The sequence below is a fragment of the Notamacropus eugenii genome, chromosome 6 (genome assembly GCF_028372415.1).
Source record: "Notamacropus eugenii isolate mMacEug1 chromosome 6, mMacEug1.pri_v2, whole genome shotgun sequence".
Taxonomy (NCBI): Eukaryota; Metazoa; Chordata; class Mammalia; order Diprotodontia; family Macropodidae; genus Notamacropus; species Notamacropus eugenii.
In genome coordinates this window covers 4,475,815-4,495,676 of record NC_092877.1, presented here as the reverse complement: position 1 = coordinate 4,495,676, position 19,862 = coordinate 4,475,815, and the positions used below count along the sequence as shown (strand labels likewise).

Here is a 19,862-nt window from a genome sequence, read left to right as displayed (position 1 = left end):
CCAGGTCTTCCTGACTTGAGTTCTAAAACTCGAGCCACTGTGCCAGGTCAAGGACAGATCAAGCTTTGAATGCCAGGCTAAGGCATTAGAACCATTTTAACAAATATGAAGAGTCAATCGACTGTTGGACAGTATTCGACAGTTAACAGAAGGACCGCAGTATGTTGGTTTCTAGACCAGGCTCTGCTTTGTGACCTTGGGCAAATCACTTTTTTTCTCTGGGTCTCAGTTTTCTCATCTGTATAATGGAGATAAATATACTTGACCTTCTTACAAGGTTGTGAGCACTGCCCTGAAGGCTCATTGGTGAATTGGGGAGCACAGCTCTTGATGCTATGACTTTATTCTGTAGGCAACAGAGAACTATTGAAAGTTTGAAAGTCAGAGAGGGAGGGACCTGAGAAGAGTTATTTTAGGAAGATTAACCTAGACATAGGATGGATTGAAAGGAAGAAACACAGGAAGCTGGAAGGGCAGTGAGGAACCACAATTTCATTATTTCGTCAAAGGTTCATTAAGCACCTATTGGGTGCATAGGTCACTGCAAAAAGGCCATTTATTAATCATTTAAGATATCCCAGGCACTTTACAAATATGATCTCATTTGATCCTCATAACATCCCTAAGAGGTAGAGGCTATTTTGATCCTCATTCTACAGTTGAGAAAACTGAGGCAGACAGAAGATAAGTGACTTGCCCAGGGTCACGCAGTTAGTACGTTTTAAAGTCAGTTGTTCCTACCTCAGGGTCCAGTCCTCTATCCACTGCCTAGATGCCAGGTCTTTTGGGGGTAGGGGGGTCGTGAAGAAGGGATTTGGGTAAGACATGAAGCTTACAGTCTCGTAGCTGGTATTGCGACTGTCAAGACAAGATGCAATGAGAGTCGGAACCAGGTGGTGGCATGTAAGAATGGAAAAGAGAAATAAAATGAATGCGATTCATAAAATGAAGATGGCCCGGGGAAAGAGGGAGAGCACAAAAATGAAGAGGTCAGAGGTGACTCCACGATTCATTCAGCCTCTAACCTCCAAGACTGAAGAGCGTCTCTGAGAAGTCTGAACCCCCAGGTCTGAGGCTCGCGAATCCAGAAGGCTCCAGAACCGGTCTACTCTTGCCACGATCTAATGATGCCTCACCTCTGACGTCTGTTCGGTTTCCTCCCTCCCTCCCCGACTCCTCACGTCCCAGATGGCTCTCAGAAGATCCATGGAGTTCAAAGGGTTAAAGTCAGTTCCAAAGTCGTGCCTTTGTCAACCGCCCCCGCCTTCCTCCACCGCTCCACACACCCCTCGCCCCCCCTCGCCCCCCCGCCCTCCACCTGCCTGAGACAGGCTGCAAATACCAGGACTGAGGAGGTTGGAGTGGGGTTGAAGCTGGGGGGGTGGGGGGGAGGAGATTGACAGCAGCCAGAGCTGAGGGGGCCAGTGCCCGGCAGCTGCTGCGCCGCTGGGAGGCAGGGGGCAGGCGGGGAGAAAAGTCGGGGCGGAGGTGGCCAGAAGCAGCAGAGCAGGGCTCGCTCCCACGGGAACTCCCTGGCTGGTCCCCGCCGGTAGCCTGAGCCGGGGTTCTGGCTGAGCGGGCGCGGGAGCGCTGCAGAGGCAGCTGCGGCGTCGGTGTCGGTGTGCTTCGGAGGTCTCAGGGGCCGGCTGCTCAGCGCTGCGCTGCGGGCTCTCCAGGGTTAAGCGGCGGGTTGCCAGTGTCTCTAAGGTGACATTACAGCAAGAGTCGGAGAGCGCAGAGCCAGCTCCGGCCCCTTCCCCGCCGCGTGCTGCCCCGCATCTGCCCCGCATCTGCCCCGCCTGCGAGCAGGGCCGCCCCAAGGCTCCCGAAGGCCAGCCGCCGGCTGCAGCCTGCCAGCCCTCCCAGGCCCCCTCGGACTGGAGGCTTCCCCCTTCCCGCTCCCCCTGCCTCCTGGCACCGGCTACAACTGCGTACGTCTCTGCCTCCTTCCTGCCTCGACTCCTGTGAGGGGCTTTCAGGGCTCCTCGCCTCCCGTGCCGCCCCATCCCCCCGGAGCCGCGTCCTCCCTGGGACTTGGCCTGAGCCCGAGGTCGCGGAGTGCACCTGTTCCCCGCCCACAGGTGGCCCAGCCGGTGCCCCGGATCCCCAGCTGGGAGGGCGACTGGCAGGATGGCCGAGGCGCCCAAGAAGGGAGGAGGCTCTATGGCCGGCGGCGGGAGCCCCCGGGACTGGACAGGCCTGAGCCGGGGAGCAGAAGCCGAGGAGGAGGTGGTGAGACGGCGGTGCTGGCGGAAGGAAGGGGGCTCGACGCGGCCCGACCTGTCAGTGCCCAGGCTGGCGTGGCCCCGGGGCACGACCGAGGACCCCCCGGTGGAGGAGCAATTTCACCGGCTCAATCTCAGGAAACAGGTGTCTTACAGGTAAGATCACCGGGGAGTGGGGAGGGGGCATGAGGAGCCTTCATCTGAAAGGGGTCCTCGCCTTCAACCTATAGTCAACTACGGTAACCTTTCCCAGCGCTCTACCATACCCCTAACCCTCACTCTGTAATGTCAACAGAGGCGTGAGGCTCAGCTCCCCCTAATGGGGGTCACGCAGGCATGATCCTTCTTTGGGTCATGACTGACTCTTGGCATGGGAGGCAGGCAGGGTGAGCACACAGAGCAAGGAGATGCCCCACCCCCCTTCTCTGCCTGTGGTGGGAAAAAACATCGATCCTCCTGCATCTCCCTCTGCCTTCCTGCCACGCCGCCGATGTCCAGGCTACCCCTGGCAGCAGAGGGAGAGGGACTCAGATTGCGGTATTTGCCCCCTCCTTGCCCACCGGCAGCGATTGGAGGAAACATTTACTGTGGATATGCCATCGATTTATTTCTATTACTTGACGGCGAAGACAGATATGAGAGAAAGGGGTGATTATGTAAAAAGAGGACACAGGAATCCCATCTCCAGCCTCAGCCTTGTGCTCGATGAGGTCGGGGGGACCCTGAAGCTAGGAGAGACCTTGGAGTTGGTGAAGTACACCTCACTCACTGTACACATCAGGAAACTGAGTCTGAAAGATAACTAGTACGAAGATAATAAGACCTGGGTCCTTCAACTTCAGATCCAAATTCTGTTCACTGGACTTCACAGAAAGTCAGACAACAGGTGAGCCTGCCCTGGCTGAAACAAGGACTGCTGGGAAGGAGCTTCATCGAAGCAGCCCAGTCCTGGGAGTGTGGACAGTTTACTGAGCTGCCAGGCAGCCCACCCCAATCCTGCTCTTCATTGTCTCTCCTTGTCACCTGTCACAGAACTGTGTGTGCTTGGTGCCATGGAGCGCTCTAGGTTCACTGAGATGGCACCTTTCCCACAGGAAGGATGGATGAGTGAGGGAAAAAATAAGAGTTTCACCAGGGCACAGAATGGGAAATAGCTTGAACTCTGGCAATATTCTGTTTGCTCTCTTAATATTACAAGGATACAGATGGGGAATGAGCACTCTTGGGCTGAGAACAACTGTCCCGTTTAGTGTGCTGGACACCTGGGGTGGAGGGAGTCACCAGCAGGATCTGGTTCATAGAAGGATAAAGAGAACTGGGGGGAAGAGCTTGGTTCTTGCCAGAAGACAATGGAGGATGGGATGGAGTTTGGCTAGAGGGGCTGAGATTGATTAGCTCAGGGAATCTCCGAAGAGAGATGGGTATGAAAGGCCTTTGATAGGAAAATTCAGCCCTTTGGGGATCTGGAAATGGAGAATGGAAAGATCCAGGATAATCAGGTTCTTTTCAGCCTGGGGGGGGAGGGGTATGAGATGGGAGTGGATCCAGAAGAAGAGAGCTCAGGAGTGGAGAGCTGGAGGAAACAGAACAAACCCTCCATTGTGGGTGACTTGGGACCCGTGTTATATATGTCTCAGATGCAGAGAAGCCCGGCATCACCTGGCCAAAGTTAGGTCATCGAACCTGTGGATGTTATAGATTGGCACTGAAAGACCTGACCCCTCCCACTCACTGTGAGGACTCTGATGTCAGGGGATACATGGTTTGGAAGGGGAAGAAGGGAGGGAATAAGCACTTCTTGTTGCCTGCTATGTGCCAGGCACAGTGCTATGCGCCTTGTGAATATCCCATTTGAAATATTTAAGGTAGGTGATATTATGATGTCTATTTTGCAATAAAAGAAACTGAGCTTGGGAGAGATTAAGTGGCTTGTCCAGGATCACACTGCTGGTAAGTGGCTGATGGAGGAGGTGCATCCGGGATGGCAGGCCCAAAGCTATGTCCACTGTGCCACCTAGCTGCTGAGGAGAGGTGAGGTCCTTCTCTGGCCTGGTCCTTGGAATTATAAGGAACAGGGATGGGACAGGGCATCAGGATGGGAGAGGAGCTGGAAGAAATCCAGTCTGGCCACCCTACTCTGAGGTTGGCCATAGAGCTCCCAAATGAATGGATCCTGAGCACCTCTGGGCTTTCTCAAGAAAACCAACAGTGACTCCTCATCCACCCACTACCCAATGATGACACATTCCCTAGCCCCTTCTGACTCAAGGAAATGAAGAATTGGAGAAGAAAGTCACTCTTCTGGTCCTGGTGAGACACTTTGGAACAGTAAAAGGTAGTCATGAGCCTTGAATTCAAATCCTGACTAAGCCACCTTAGGCAGACCATTTAACCTCCATGCACCTCACTTTCTTCCCTTGTAAGATGAAAGGTTTAAATCAGAGGATCTCTGGGCTCTCTTCCAGTTTTAACTCTGATCTATAATGACAACTGTCATTTCTGAAGCACTTCAGGGTTTACAAAGTTCTTTTCTCCTAGGGAAATTTGGGGTTAGAGTTAGTTAGAGCTGGGTCCAAATAAGGGACAGATGCAGATGGTGGATGAGGCCCAAGCCCCTGACTTCTCCAGAGTTCCTCGCCTAGAATTAGGATTGTAGAGTTGCTGGGTGAGGTCATATTCTCTGTTAAATCTCCCTACCCACCCTTCATGAAGGATTAATGAGAGAGATGGATGAAAAGCCCTCCACAAGGAGAAAGGGCTGGGAGAGATTCCAGAGCCAGGGTTGGAAGGGGAGGAGAATTCTGCCTTCCATGTGTAGTGGGCCTAAAGATATATATATAGGTCAGGTCTGGAAGCCTGCCAGTTCCATTTGGAGTCAGATGCTAAGTAACAAACAATAGGCTAAGCAGCTACCTGACCCCTGTACCCAGAGACCATGACCTGGTCCTCTCTAGCCAGCCCCAATAGTACTTGAGCACTGCTCTAAAAGGAGATGCTTTTCACTCTCCTTAGAATCCAAACAGGTGATGTCTACCTCAAAAAAAGGAATAGGAGAGAGTCCCAAGTTTGGATGGAAGTGAAGGGAATGCTCATGGGAACCTCGGACCCCTTTCAGCTCAGTCAGCGTTTATTTACAGAGCACTTATATCCCAGGTACAGATTGGGCCTTGGGAAGACAGACAAAAATGAGAGTCTCTGCCGTCCCTAAGATCTCCTTGTCCTGGGGTTAGGACAGGCTGAGATCACCAGTACACAAATGAATCTTTTGGTTTAGAGGTTTTCCATAAGCCAGGGAAGTGGAGGGGGAGGGGGGCGTGGAGGAAAACCTAGACCTACACCCCCAGGTAAGGGAGTGTTGAGAGTCTCTGCCCCTACTCTCACTCCCATCACCCAGGTCCTTACAACACCAGGGACAGGGCTGTGTGATAAGAGGGAAGGATTTTAGCCTCAGAGGGCAGGTGGGTATGATCACAGAGTAGATGACCAACCAAGAGACCGGGAACATTGTGACTTGGAATCTAACCAATAAATACAACTAGGAGAAAAGGGGTGCAGGAGGGAGGAAAGAAAAAAATAAGTCAGCTGGGACCACGTAGACTGACACAAGATGCCTGGTCACTTGGTATACAGTGCCTACAATAGTCACACTCATTCATTTATTCATTCATTCATTCAAAAAATGCCTACCATACGTCAAGTACTAGGCTTTGCACAAAAACGAAGCAGCTCCTGTGCACAAGAAGCTTACAAGTCAGATAAGGGTCTCAGTGAAAAGACCCGAGTTCAAATTTGACTTCAGACACAAGCTATGTGACCTTGGGCAAATCACTTCATCTCAGTCTGTCTCAGTTTCCTCAACTGTAAAATTAAGATAATAGCACCTACCTCCCAGAGTTGTGATTAGGATTAAGTGAGATGATATCTATAAAAAGCTTTGCACGCTTTAAAGAGCTATATAAATGCTAGTTATCATCTTATTAGCTTGTCCAGCAATTCTCAACAATTCTCAAAGGGTGGTCTCCAAGAACAAAACTTTTCATAATAATACTAAGATGTTTTCATTTCTAATACAGTAGATATCTGCTCTCTATTTCTCATACAGTAGATTTCTAGTATAATAAATATCGATAGATACAAACCCAGATGAGCAAAAGCTCTTTTGAATCCTTAATAATTTTTAAGTGTAAAGGAGTCCTGAGACCTCAGACTTTGAGAAGAGTTGATCTGGGGAGTTCCTTCAGTTGGAAAATGAGGAACTCCAGCCCAGAGAGCTTAAGGGACTTGCGGAGCAAGTGTGCCTGCAAGCAGGTGCCTGAACTAGGATATGTTCCCCAAGTCTTTCAATTCCAAATTAAGTTCTCTTCCCACCATACTGGCCACCTGAGTCAGTCTCTAGACGCCTCAGAAGGTTGCTGCTGGGTTTAGGGACCCTGTACTGAGAACTGGATGGAATACATACAGAAGGAAAAAGCAACAGGAAGCCGCTGGACAGAAATGGGGCTGAATTATGTGTTCCACTAATTAATAATGTTTCTAAGGAACCTTAAAGTTCACAGAGGACTTTACATAACACCACTTCATTTCAACCTCACAGCAAATCTATGAGGTAGGTACTTCAGGGTTTGTTATCCCATTTTACAGATGGGGAAACTGAATCTCCAAGAAATGAAGAGACTGATAAGGGTTAGAGGTTTGAACTCCAAGACCACTCCATCCCACTGCCTGTAAGCCTTCTGGTGAGGTGGTTTGGGGGAGAAGAATAAGATCAGAGAATCCTGGACCTAGAACTGAAAGAGATTTCAAAGGCCATCTTGTCTAACCTCTCATCTTACAGATGAAAAAAGTCCCAGGTGAAGTGACTCCCTGTTACCTCCAGGATCAAATATAAAATCCTCTGCTTGACATTTAAAGCCTTTTTATAACCTGATTCCTCTCTACTTTTCTAGGCTTCTCACACATTCCCCCCCTTCTTTTCTATAACCCAACGTTGTTGTTCCTCACAAAGGGCATTCCTTCTCCCAATTCTGCTTTGGCACTTGATTTCCCCCATGTCTGGAATGCTCTCCTTCCTCTCCTCTCCTTCCCTGGTGCCTTTCAGACAGCTTAAAACCCACCTTCTGAAGCAGGTGTTTCCCAGCCTTCCCTCTGAGCTTACCTCCCACTTACATTCTTCCGTTTCAGTCACATCTGACTCTTCTGACCCCATTTGGGGTTTTCTTCGCAAAGATACCAGAATGGTTTTGCCATTTCCTTCTCCAGCTCATTTTACAGATGAGGAAACTGAGGCAAATGGGGTGAAATGACTTGCGCAGGGTCACACAATATATAGCCTGTATAGACAAGGAGGGCAGGGATTGGGTTTTTGCCTCTGTATCCCCAGTAAGCACTTCATAGATCAACTTGCCATAGTTAACTTGCCCAAAGTCATACATGTAGTATGCATAAGATGTATAATTTGAACCCAGATCCCCTGACTCCAGAGCTGTGCTCAGCATCCTTTGTACAAGGATTTGTTTTGTTTCTTCCCAGAGGGAAGAACTTGAAGCCCAGAGAGGAAATTGCAGGGAAGCAGGTTTCTGGGGGATGGGAGGGAAATTGCTTCTGTAATTAGTGGTCCAGAGGGAAAGGGCTGTCTCAGGAAGAAGGGAGTTCCCCCCCCCCATCACAGGAGGTCTTCAAGTGGAGTCTTAACCATTTGTCAGCAATGTAGCAGAGGCCACTCAAGGAAATCAGTTACAGATTGAAAAAGGTGGTCTCTGAAATCCCTTCCAACTCTGAGATTGCATTTGATAAGCATCTATTAAGCACCTATTAAATGTCAGGCTCTGCGTTAGGTTCTGGGGAGAAAGGTGGGAGACACACTGGGGATACAAAAACAGGTAGACTTTGTGCCCCTCAAGGAGCTCCCCCTCTACTGTGGGGCTTGAACATCACAAATAAATGTATAAAGATATATACAAAACATACAGTGATGGGAGGGGGCGGGATGCTAGTAATTGAGTGAATCAGGAAAGGAAGCTCGAGAGATATGGAACTTCAACTGAGCCTGGTAGGGAGCTAGCTAGCAATTCCAAGATAGGGAGGTGAAGAGGGAGTGCCAAGGTTTGGAGAAGGGAGATGGATTGTTGTTGGGTTATAGATTGGGTCATAGGGGGAGGGGCAAATTGTTTTACATGAGGAACCATTCTGAAAAAGCAAGGTGGGGCCAGAGCGGAAAAGGTTGTGAATGCCCATTGATTCTAAGGGAGAGATTAGTGTAGACTGGGTTGATTTGGGAAGGCTTCATGTAGGAAGTGGGACTTCAGTTGGGCTTTGAAAGATGGGTAAGGGTTGACGAAGAGGAGAAAGAGCAGAAGGGGAGAGCTGACCCCCCGGACTCTCCCTCCCATTGTCCCCACACCTTGCTCCCCTGGTCTCCCAGGCAGGGCATCAGCTGTCAGGCCATGCAGGGGCGGATGGCCCCCTGCCGCAGGCGCACGGCTCCTCGTGGGAGGGGGCACCTGATCCAACTCTCCAGCTGCTATTTACCAGCCGCTAAAAATAACCCACAGAGTGACAGAGAGATGGGGCCGATTTGTAATTTAAATAGCACCAGGATAAAGCAGCAAGCTGGGAGAGATCACATACTGTCCCGAATTAAAAATGCAAAACCTTGGGGGCAGGGAGCTGGGAGAAGGGAGGGAGCAGGGAAAGGGGATGGGGAGCAGGATCCCTCCTGGGGACAGGGGCCAACCACTGGAAGAACAGGAAGTATGGGGCACTCCATCCCCTCGGCCTTCCTTTGCCAAGGGCGGGGTACAGATATTCATTGTTTGGCGCTCTCCTTCCTACTTCCCCTGGGCAACACTGCCTGATCTCCTTCCTAAAGTAGCATGGCATATAAGAAATTGCCCTGAATTCAGGAGGAGGAGGGAGGAGGTTCTGTGCCAGTTCAGTCTTTGCTGTATGACTTTGGGTGAGTCCCTTTCCCCACTCCAGACAATTTAGGTTGGGTAAGTTGATCAGGATGGGGTCCCTTCCAGCTGTAACATTCAATCACTAGTACTCAGATTCTAACAGTCCCCAGTCTGTCCCCAAGGGAGACAGTCAAAGGCGCAAGCTGTCAGTCTGCTGAGCAGCGGGTCTCAGAGGGAATCTGGGAGAAAGGTGTGCGGCATGAAGAGGTAAAAAGGCTTCCGAAACTGGAGTCATGGATAGAGGGTAGCAAACTCTAATTCAGTCCCACAGGACTGCTCTGGGCAGGGCAGCCATCATCCTAGGAATGAGGACATAAAAGCAAGTAGGTCTTCTTGACTTTTCAACCTCTCTGTCCATCACTCTAAGATGCCTCTCAAAACAGATTTGAGGAAGGAGCAAATGCCTTAGGGGCAGGCACTGTGTAGTCTTTGTCTCCCCAGCACCTATCACAGCACCAGACACGGAGTAAGTAGGTGCATAACATAATAAATGCATGATGAATTTTTTCATCCCCTAAATTTTACTGAGAAAATTCTGACTGAAGTAAAATGACTTTATGGTCTTGCCAGTAATGAGGAACAGAGCTGGGATTCTAATCTAGTTTCTCTGAATCTAGATCCAGCCCTTTCCCTATCACTGTATCACACACAGGCAGGTAGGTACCTAGAGGAGATCAGAGGAGGGAGACTTTTCCTGAGGGGATCAGGAAAGGCTTCCCATAAGAGATTTCACTAGAGCTGAGAAAGCCTTGGAGAAAGCTAAGGCTTCTAAGAGGCAGAAGAGAGGACGAAGAACATTCCAAGCCATTTGGGTTGGAATATAGAGCTCATAAGGGAGAATGATATATGGAAAGGCAAGCTAGAATTAGATGTGAAAGGCTTCCTATGTCAAGCTGAGAAACCTGTGCTTTATTCCAGACACAAAAGGGAACCCCAGAAGCCATTTGGACATGAGAGTAACAAGATGAGACCTATACTTTAGGAAGGTTATTTATGAGGAGGATGGATTGGAGGGGGGAAAGACCAGTTAGGAGGTGACTGAGCTGATGTCTGTGGGAGTAGAGGAAAATAGAGGAAAAGGCACAGATTCTGCAGATGTGTCAGACATGGAATCAGCAAGAGCTGGTGACAGAATAAGGTGGATGAGGGGGCTGAGGAGTCACAGATGACTCTACAGTTAGGAATTTGGTGATTGGAAGGATGGGTCTGGCCTTAAGAGAAATGGGAAAGTTTGGAGGAAGTCTAAATATAGAAGGGAAAGATGATGTAGTCTGTGTTGGGTGTCTCAGGTTCGAGAAGCCTAGAGGACATCCAAGGGGAAGTGTCCAACAGGTAGTTGGACTCTGGAGGGAGAAAAGGGAAGGACACCAAGATTGGCATAGAAATGATTATTTAACCCATGAGAGTAGATGGAATCATCGAGGGAAAAAGTATAGAAAGAGAAGGGCCAAAACAAATGTCATTAGGACAATCATGGCTAGGAGTAGAACATGGAGGATGATTCAGTGGAAAGGACTGAGGGTGGCTAGAGACATAGGAAGAGAACAAGGACAAAGCAGCCCATTTAGACAAGTGGGATCTGGGACTCCTTCCGCATTGGGTGGGCAAATCTGCCCTCACTTCCTAGGTAATCAGGCTCATTCCATTGTGGTAGAATTCAGAGATACAGCCCTCCACCTAATGGTACAAGCTGCTTCTCTCTAGGCCCCCTCAGTGTTCTTGTGTGTCAGAATGAGGGCTTTGAACCACCTCTTTGTAAGGTTCCTTCCAGCTCTGACTTTGTCTTATGTCCTTAGCTCTCTTCCCAGTTCTACCATTCTACATCCAGAAGTTCCTTCCATTTCTTTGTCCAAAGGACCCTAAGAGGATTCTTTTTCGAAGGCCCCTCCCAGTTCTGCCGTTCTACGTTTTGGGGCTCTGGTGTTCTAATGAACATTCAGGAGGAAATGGATTGAAATTTTGCTTCTGGGTCTCCCCATGCTCAAATCAGGCCATAGAGAACTAACCTCAAGAAGCCATGGTCTCAGAAAGGAGGGATGGTGAAATCAAACTGGAGTAATGCATCAGTTCGTGCATTGTGAGTTAGAAGAGGCCCCAGAGTTCATCTGATCCAGCCCCCTCACTTTATAGAGTCATTCATTCATTTGATAAGCATTTATGAAGCTTAAGGCAACACAGTGTAGTGTGTCCCATGGATAAAAAGACTAACATGAGATCGTTCCTGCCCCTAAGAGGTCTATTGGGAGAAAATAACATGTATGCAGACAGAAAATGAAACACAAATAATAGACAAAATAACTTCCATTGAGAGGGCACCAGCAACTGAGAAATCAGGGCAGGTTGCCTGTAGGAGTTGATTCTTGAGCTTTGAAGGTGAATAATTCTAAGAAGACGAGGAAAGAGTCTATTTCTGACTTGGGGAAACTGAGGTTCTGATAGGTTGAGTGATTTATCCAAGGTCACACAGTTAGCTTCTGCTCAAAAGGGAGAATGTTCCCTTCAAGAAAAAGAGATTGAATATTAGGGTTAGGCCACACATTCCTAGAGCTGGAGGAAAAGCTACACTTCCGTTAAAAGATGGTGAAAATAATGATGTCATATATTTTTCCCTAACAAAGTTCATGAACCCCTAAAATCTCTGGGCCCATGGAAGTACAAACAGCTGTCTGGGAGGGTTTGACCAACTGCATCCCATACTATTTACTGCACACTACTGGTGTGACCTGGGGCAGGCCCATCTCCTCTCCGAGGACTGTTTCCTCATCTGCAAAATGAGGGGATCGCATTAAATGCTCTTTAGGGTCCCTTCTACCTCTAAATCCTATCATTAGAGGCCTTGGCTCTGGGCTAGCTTGGAGCTGGTTTACACTGTCTTATAGTCCTGGAAGGTTCAGCACATATTCCTTCCAGGTGGTGTAGTGGATAGAGTGCTGGAACTGGAGTCAAGAAGACCTGAGTTCAACTCCAGCCTCAGACACTTACTACTTGTCTGACCCTGGGCAAGTCACTTAACCTCCCATTTCCTCATCTGTAAAATGGGGCCAATAGTAGCCCCTACCTTGCAGGGTTGTTGTGAGGACTAAATGAGATGGTGATTGTAAAGTGCTTTGTTAGCACAGTGCCTGATACATAGTAAATGTTATATAAATGTTAGCTATTTTAAGGGATTATTACTCTGACTATTCTTATCTCACCTTTTGGCCTGAGCTCAGGGGTGTCTTGGGAAGGGGGGGGCGCGGATTACTGCCCTGCAGAGGACAGAAGGATGCATCAGTGTGAGGGGGAAGGCTTTTGTCCTCACTTTCTTGCTGACTGTGAGGGGGAAGTGTTGGTGGGGTGGGAGGTGGTCACTGGCCGCCCTAGCTGACTCTCTCCTGCCGCTCTGCTGACCAGCTAATAGCTTTAATGAGGCTCCACATAAGCTGGCTAATAAAATGTGTCTCTTTCCAGCTGGCACAGCTACATCTGTCTCCCCAGCTGGGGGGAGAAGCTGGGGCCCCAGGGCTGTGAGGGAGGTTTAGAGATCAGTGATAAATGGAAAGAGGGAGGAAAGTCATGTCCTGGACAGGCTAGATACTTCAGTGGGGCTCTCAAGAACAGACCGGGCTGCCTTGGCGCTGAGGGCCAGGAAGGCCGGATGTCGGGGGAAACCCCTTCCGTTCCTACAGACAGGAAGCCAGCTTCACTCCCCTTTGTGAACACTTCCGGGCACCTACATCCAATTTATTCGACTAAGATTTATTGAACGTCTATTACATGCCCAGCCCTGTGCCAGGTGCTGGGGTGGGTGAGAAGAGGCAGGGGAAGGAAAGCCCAAGCCCTGGCCTCCTGGGCACCCAAGGCTGAGGCCTCTGAAGCAGAAATCCTTAGCAAAGAGAAACATGTAGATATGGTCCAAAGAGCATCCAGGGGCCAGATGACTTAATCAGTCTGAGAGGGGTGCTTCTGGAGCAAGAAACGGGGAGAGAGAAACTTGCCACCAATTCTCATTTGCACAGTCACCCTGGATAAGACCCCTCTCCTCTCCAAGACTCACTGTGCTCATCTACAAAACAAGAACAGTTTTTTCTTACAGAGAAGCATTAGCTCTGAGTACCGCTAACTTACCACATGACCTTGGGCAGATCAGCTTTCTTTCCTAAACCTCATTTTTTTCCCCTAAATAAAACACTTCTATTCAATCAACATTTATTAATCAGATACCGTGTGCCTACTAATGCACTCTGAAAACTATGCCAAGCCCTGGCTCTCATTTCTTTATTCTAGACCAGTCTAGAGAAGGGAGTGATTTATCCAAGGTCACACAGGAAGTTAGTGACAAAGCTAAGTTGATGCTGCTCTGAAATTCTGAGATCTCTGCTTAGGGAAGGTAGAAGTTGAGTGGGACCCTGAGGATGGAGTAGGAATTTGAAATGAGATAAGAGTTCTGAAAAATAATTTGTAATCATTCATTCACTCTACAAGCATGCCTAAATTGTTCATACCCTCTGACCCAGTAAATTCACTACTGGGCATAGACACCTATATGCCCCAATATGCCCACCCCAAGTGGGTATATGCCCCACTCCTGGGCATATACACTCATTTGCCCCAATGACAGAAAGAAATGTAACAACATATCTGTAGCAGAACTGTTGTGGTAGCAAAGAGCCAGGCAGCTAGGTCAGAAGGATCTGAGTTCAAATACTCAGACAGTATGACCCTGGGAAGGTCACTTAACTCAAGTTTCCTCATTTGTGAAATAAGCTGGAGAAGGACATGGCAAACCACTCCAGTATCTTTGCCAAAAAAACCCCAACTGGGGTCATGAAGAATCGTACAATCGACCAAACAGCAACAACAGAAAAGCAAAGAAATGGAAACAAAATTCCTATCAACTGGGAAAACGTAATGGATTATCATTGTACTGTAAGAAACAACAGATGGGATGAATTCAGACGAACATAGGAACACGTGGGATATAACAGCAGAACTCAGACTGATACAGCAACCAGCCTTGACTTGCAAGGATTAATGGTGAAACACAGAGAAATGGTGGACTGTGGGTGCAGAAAGAGGCAGACATCATCAGAGATGGTTGAAGTGCTTGGCTGAACTTTTTTGTCATAAAAAGAATTCTGGGAAGGGTTATTGGGAAGCATTATTTAAAAGCATCAATAAAACTCTGTGTGTGTGTGTGTGTGTGTGTGTGTGTGTGTGTGTGTGTGATTAAGAAGAGAGGAAAGCAGGGCAGCTAGGTCGCGCAGTAGGCAGAATGGAGTCAGGAGGACCTGAGCTGAAATCTAGCCTCAGACTCCAGCTGTGTGACCCTAGACAAGTCACTTAACTCCCACTGCCAAGAAAGAAAGACAGGAAGGAAGGAAGGAAGGAAGGAAGGAAGGAAGGAAGGAAGGAAGGAAGGAAGGAAGGAAGGAAGGAAAGGGTGGGCAAGGAGATAGAATGAACAAAGTTGAGGAGGAAGAGAAGGAAGCAAAGACAATCAATAATTGGTTCAAGGGAGAGTCAGAAGATAAGCCTGGAGAGGACGAGTTATGGAAATTAGTGACCTACCTAAAGTCACAGGGGTAGTAAATGGCAGGTTAGGATTTGAACCCAGGGCTTCACATAACAACCCAGCCACATTTTCTACCAGCTGTGCTGCTTCTCTGATCTTGACCCTCAGGTTTACTCCCTATGGAATTTTGGGTGAGCTGTGGGCTTCAGTTTACTCATCTGTAAAATGGTCCCTAAGGTCCCTTCAAATTCAAAATCCTCTGACTCCTGATGTGAAGAGGATTCAGGTCACACGATTGGTTTTAGAACAAGAAGACACCTTACCAGTCATTGAATCCAACCCCCTCATTTTACAGGCAGGGAAACTGAGGTCAGTGACCACAGAGTCATGGAGATCTGAGGTGGGATATAAGCCCAGGTCCTCTACCAGAGGACTCTGAATGACAGGGAGAGGAGTTGGCTTGGCCCTTTTTGAGGACAGAGAGTGTCCAGGGGATGAGTTGAGTTCGGTGCCCTGGTACATTTCCTTTCCCAAACTCCCCACTCACTAATCCAAGGCCAGAAAAGTGGGGCAGCTCCCTCCCCAGGGCTCCAGCAGAGCCCAGAATAATTATGTTACCCAGATTCTTCCTGAGCCTTTTTGGGAGGGCTCTGAGAGGGCCTGGGCTCCCTTGTGCCTGGCACAGATGCTTGCCAAGGGCACCTGTTCCTTGGTCCCTTTACCCTGAGGCCTAGACCTAAGGAAAAGGGGGTCCCCAGCTAGCCTCACTTTGGCACCCGCTCTGCTTCAGGTCTCTGTCTTTTCCCTAAGCCTGTTGTTTTCCTGGGCCCCTCCTGGAGCCTCATTTCCTGAAGCCAGGCCTTCCAGATGCTTCAGAGTGAAAATAAACTTAGGCTCATTTCCTCTGCTGAACTGCTCTCTGCTGCTTTCAAGGATCACGGGGAAGTCTTCTAGCTCCCCACAGTAGCTGGGAGGAGGCAGGCAGAGGCAGCCCTGGAAGCTGGAGTGATGCAGGAGGGGCGGCAGTGATAAGTAATAAACACAGCAGCCGTAATCCGAATGCTAACATTTCTGGAGCACCTTAATGCTGGTAAGCCACTTTACATATCTCATTTCATTTGATCCTCACAACAGTTCTAGAAGGTGGGTGTCATTATTCTCCCCCTTTTACAGGTGAGAAAACCAGGTTAAGTGACCTGCTCAGAATCACAGAAGTGGCTGAGGCAGGATTCACATTCAGGTTATCCACACTCCAAGTCTCTTTTGGTATTTGCTCTCCCAAAATGCCTCCTAATTCAGGAAAACCTGAGTGGTCTCAGACAATCACTAGCTGTGTGACCCTGGACAAGTCACTTTACCTCAGTTTACCTGACCCTCTTGAGAAGGCAATGGCAAATTAATCCAGTATCTTTGCCCAGACAGCACTGGTGTGCTGTGGACCCCAGGGTCACAACAAATGGGACATGACTGAGCCACTGAACAGCAACAGCTCCTGTTCAGACAGTACTTTAGTACTGTCTCACGTCTTCAGAAGGTGTAAGTGTTGTCCATTTTACACATGAAGAAACCAAGGCTCAGACAGAAGTGGGGTATAATGTAAATAGCACCAAGTTTGGAAGACCTGGGTTTAATTCCTGTCTCTGCCACTTACTAGCAGGGTATGATCCCAGGTGATATGATCCCGGAGGCCTTGGCCAAATCCTTTCATCTCTGGGTCTCAGTTTACTCACCTGTAAAATGAAGAAGGTGGATGGATGAGTGCTGAGAGGGAGATTTGAATCTGGGTCTCCTGACCCCAAGGTCAGCCCTTGTGTTTTTGTTCTCTCTTTTCTCCCAGCCCTCTTGTGATAGGCTCGCCTCCCTAGAGAGGCCCGACATAGATCTTTCCTTCAGTGTCATCCTCAGAGGTAGATTGGAAGAGACAGAGGACATGTAGGCTAACACAGGCCCTGCCTCTGCTCAGCTCCCTCTCCGTGGAACAAGCAGAGATTTGGTATCAGAGCAGACATCTAACTATTTTAGAACAATATAGCTATGGATCAGGCCATTCAAGCACCAGACAGGCACCAGACTGAGACTGATGATGCTCCAGCACAGTCAGAGGCCCTGGGACAACTCATATATGGTTCCACATTTGATATGAGCTAAGAGGGCTGGATCTGGGTCAAGAGGCCTGGGTTTAACCAGCTTTGTTTGGTACATAGTGGGTGATTGTAGACAAGCCCCTTCCCTTTGACTGAGATGGAAAACAAGCCTGATACTTACTTGTTATGTGGTTCTGGGCAAGTCACACAATTCCTCCAAGACTTAGTTTCTTCATGGGCACAATAATCTTTGTACTACCTGCTTCCCTCAGTTGTTGTGAGGAAAGTTCTTTATGAAAATTTTGGTCCAGACCTGTGATTTTGTCATTGTGGGGGACACCTGGATGTGGAAACTCCCTTCACCAGTGCAAATCGATGACTCTTCAGTAACCTATAGTCTCTTTTTTTCTTTTTTTAAAAAATGTTTTATTTTTTCCCAATTATACATATTGCTTATAGTTTTAGAGAGTTGCCTGGGAGACTGGGAAATTAAGTGACTAGCCCTTGGTTACGCACCCAGGTCATCCGGACTCCAAGGCCATGAAACTCTCTCTTATCAACCTTAGAATCCCACAATATGAGCTTTTGTTGTTTGCCTAGCCCTACTCCCCAACCCTGTAGATCTTCCTCTTCCCACAGTTTCCAGGGGCAAAGAATAGCTTTCAGCAGGAGGTGGGGCAAAAAGAATCTTTACTCTGTAATGTGATTCCGCCACAGGACCCTGGCTGCCCCATACAAGGTTCTCTGACTTAGGGGAACTTGACCAATGAAACCTCCCCCAGAGCCAGAATGACTCCTTCTGGGACAAGGTCCTTGACAAAAAGAAAGACTTCCTTTACATCAAAATGTTGACAGCAGTACTTTCTTGTGATAGCAAAAAATTGGAAACAGCATTGGGAGGGGGGAAGGGGTAGTTAAATAAACATGAAGGTCACAGACCATCTCTGTTCTGTAAGAAATGATGAACATGATAAACATAGAAAAGCATGGGAAGACTTCTGCGAACAGATACAAGGTGGCAAAAATAGAAGCAGGGAAGTAATAAACACAGTGACTGCAACAAACAATATAAATGGAAAGAACCACCACAAAACAATGGAAACAATGTTTCCAAAAAATAAAAAACAAGCTTGGCCCCAGAAGGGGAGGTAAGAGAAGTCATTCCTTAGCAGAGGTGGGGGGCCACAGGTGCAGAACACAGTATATAGCATCAGATTTTTTCCCCATGTGTGCATTAATCTTACTGGTTATATTCTCTTCCTCTTTTAATAGGCTTTCCGGATGGGATGAAAGTGTGTGTGGCAGAACAGACAAAAATAAATATTTCGAGGGGGGGTGAATCCTTTGAACGTATCGTGCTCTGATTTCAGGGGCATTAGTGCTTCCCCCTAAACGAGGAAAGAGTGTTAATCTGAGTTCAGATTCTGTCTGTGAGGCTTATTACTTGTGCAACTTTGGGCATTTCCTCTCTCTGGTCCTCAGTTTCCACATCAGTAAAATGTGGGGGTTGGACTAGCTAGTGCCCAAGGTCCCCTCCAGTTCTAGAGCTCTGACCCTGCCTTCACAAAGGTTCCACACTGCAGGAGCTGCAGTGGCCAGAAAGTGGGGGGCCAGACTTTCTCTTCATGCCTCTGGCTGAGCATTAGAGAGACAAACCAGCCATACTTGGCAAGGGCTGCCCTTCAAGCCTTCTCAGCTTGGGAGGACCTGCCGTAGCTTGCCCTGCCCTGATGAGGCATCCTCAGAGATGTTTTAAGAGAGGAAAATGTTACCTTTGAGTTATGGCTGGGATGCCAGGGAGATGGGCAACAAAATGTATGCAGAGGGCAAAGCACAAGAGGACCTGAGATTGAAATCACCTGCCTGTGTGATCTCAGCATGTCCTTGCCTTTCTGGACTTCAGCAGCCTCCATTAATGAAGGGAGTTGGCTTAGATGGAATCTAATGTGCTAAGAGGTGATGCGGTTAGAGGGGAAAGAACACTAGGTCTGGGGTCAGAGGCCCAGGTTCAAATCTCACCTCAGTTTCAGCTGTGGGTAAGTCATTTCCTCCTTCTGGGCTTTAGTTTCCCCCTCTGTAAAGGGTTGGATGAGATGGCCTGCTACAGCGGTACTCACAAGAGATTTGTGTTCAGATCCTGACTTATTATTTGGGTGACTTTGGGCAAGTCACATTCCCCTCCCCCCCATTTTTCTCATCTGTAAAAGGAGGGAGTTGAAGCAGATTACCTCTAAGATTCCAGACAAGTTCTAAATCTTCTGACCTTTGAGGAAAGGAGGGAGAATGGTGGGCCCCAAATCCTATGACTTATGGGTGCCTGGGCTCCTAGGGCACCTCCCCCAGAGAGCTCCTGGAAAGTGTGGGGAGACTGAATGGCACTTTTACCCAGAGACCTCCTGGGGAGCGTGGGGAAACTGGGAGAGGGCAGCTCCACCCGAGGCTGTTAGGGTTGGAAGGAGAGGGGCCCAGGGGATGGGTGGCTTACGGAGACACCCCCCCCCCTCCCCGCCCTTCGCCCAAGCATTTCACCGGCTGGCTGGGCAGGGCTGGGCAGGTAGCAGCTCCTCCAGCTGCTTTGGCCCCGGGCACCATCTCTCGGGAAGGAGAAGCCTCTTTGTTGTGCTGAGGGCTTGTCCTCACCTGCCCAGCGGGGTTCGACGAGAGGGGAAGGCACCGAGTGAGGAGGAGGTGGAGGGGGGCCTGTGGTCAGCTCTTGATGGGGCGGCTGGCCTCCTACGGTGCCGGCCCCCTGCTCAGGAAATGCCGAAAGAGGAAGAGTGTCGCCACCGCCGCTGCTGCAGCCGGGGCAGGATGAGAGTGCCGGGGGTGGCAGGGGTGGGGGCTGCAGAGGCGGCGGCGGCGGCAGCAGCGGCAGCGGCAGTAGCAGCAGCGGGGGCGGACGAGGCGCTGGGGGAGGACGGGATGCGGCCCCAGAGTGGCTGAGCCTGCACCATGAGGAGGCGGGAGCACCCAGGCAGATGTGGCGCTACCGCTCCTGGGACGTCCCGCAGATGCCCTCCGAGGGCCCCGACACCCAGTAGGTACCCACAGGAATCGGGAGAGGGCTGCCATTGGGTCCCAGTGGGCACCAGGCGCCCGCCTA

The 19,862-nt window shown here is 49.2% G+C and overlaps 1 protein-coding gene across 3 annotated transcripts in view; it reads left to right on the top strand.

Moving 5' to 3' along the window:
- Nucleotides 1-2,044: 2,044 nt before the first annotated feature.
- The window catches only part of DGKZ (diacylglycerol kinase zeta), a 63,760-nt gene continuing 45,942 nt past the window's right edge, over nt 2,045-19,862 (top strand). For 2 of the 3 annotated variants that reach the window (XM_072617679.1, XM_072617678.1), the window contains exon 1: nt 2,045-2,381. In XM_072617679.1, coding sequence (XP_072473780.1) covers nt 2,131-2,381 — 251 coding nt within the window. In that variant the 5' untranslated portion in view covers nt 2,045-2,130. The remainder of the gene's footprint in view (nt 2,382-19,862) is intronic. The other variant, XM_072617684.1, reaches the window with a different exon arrangement.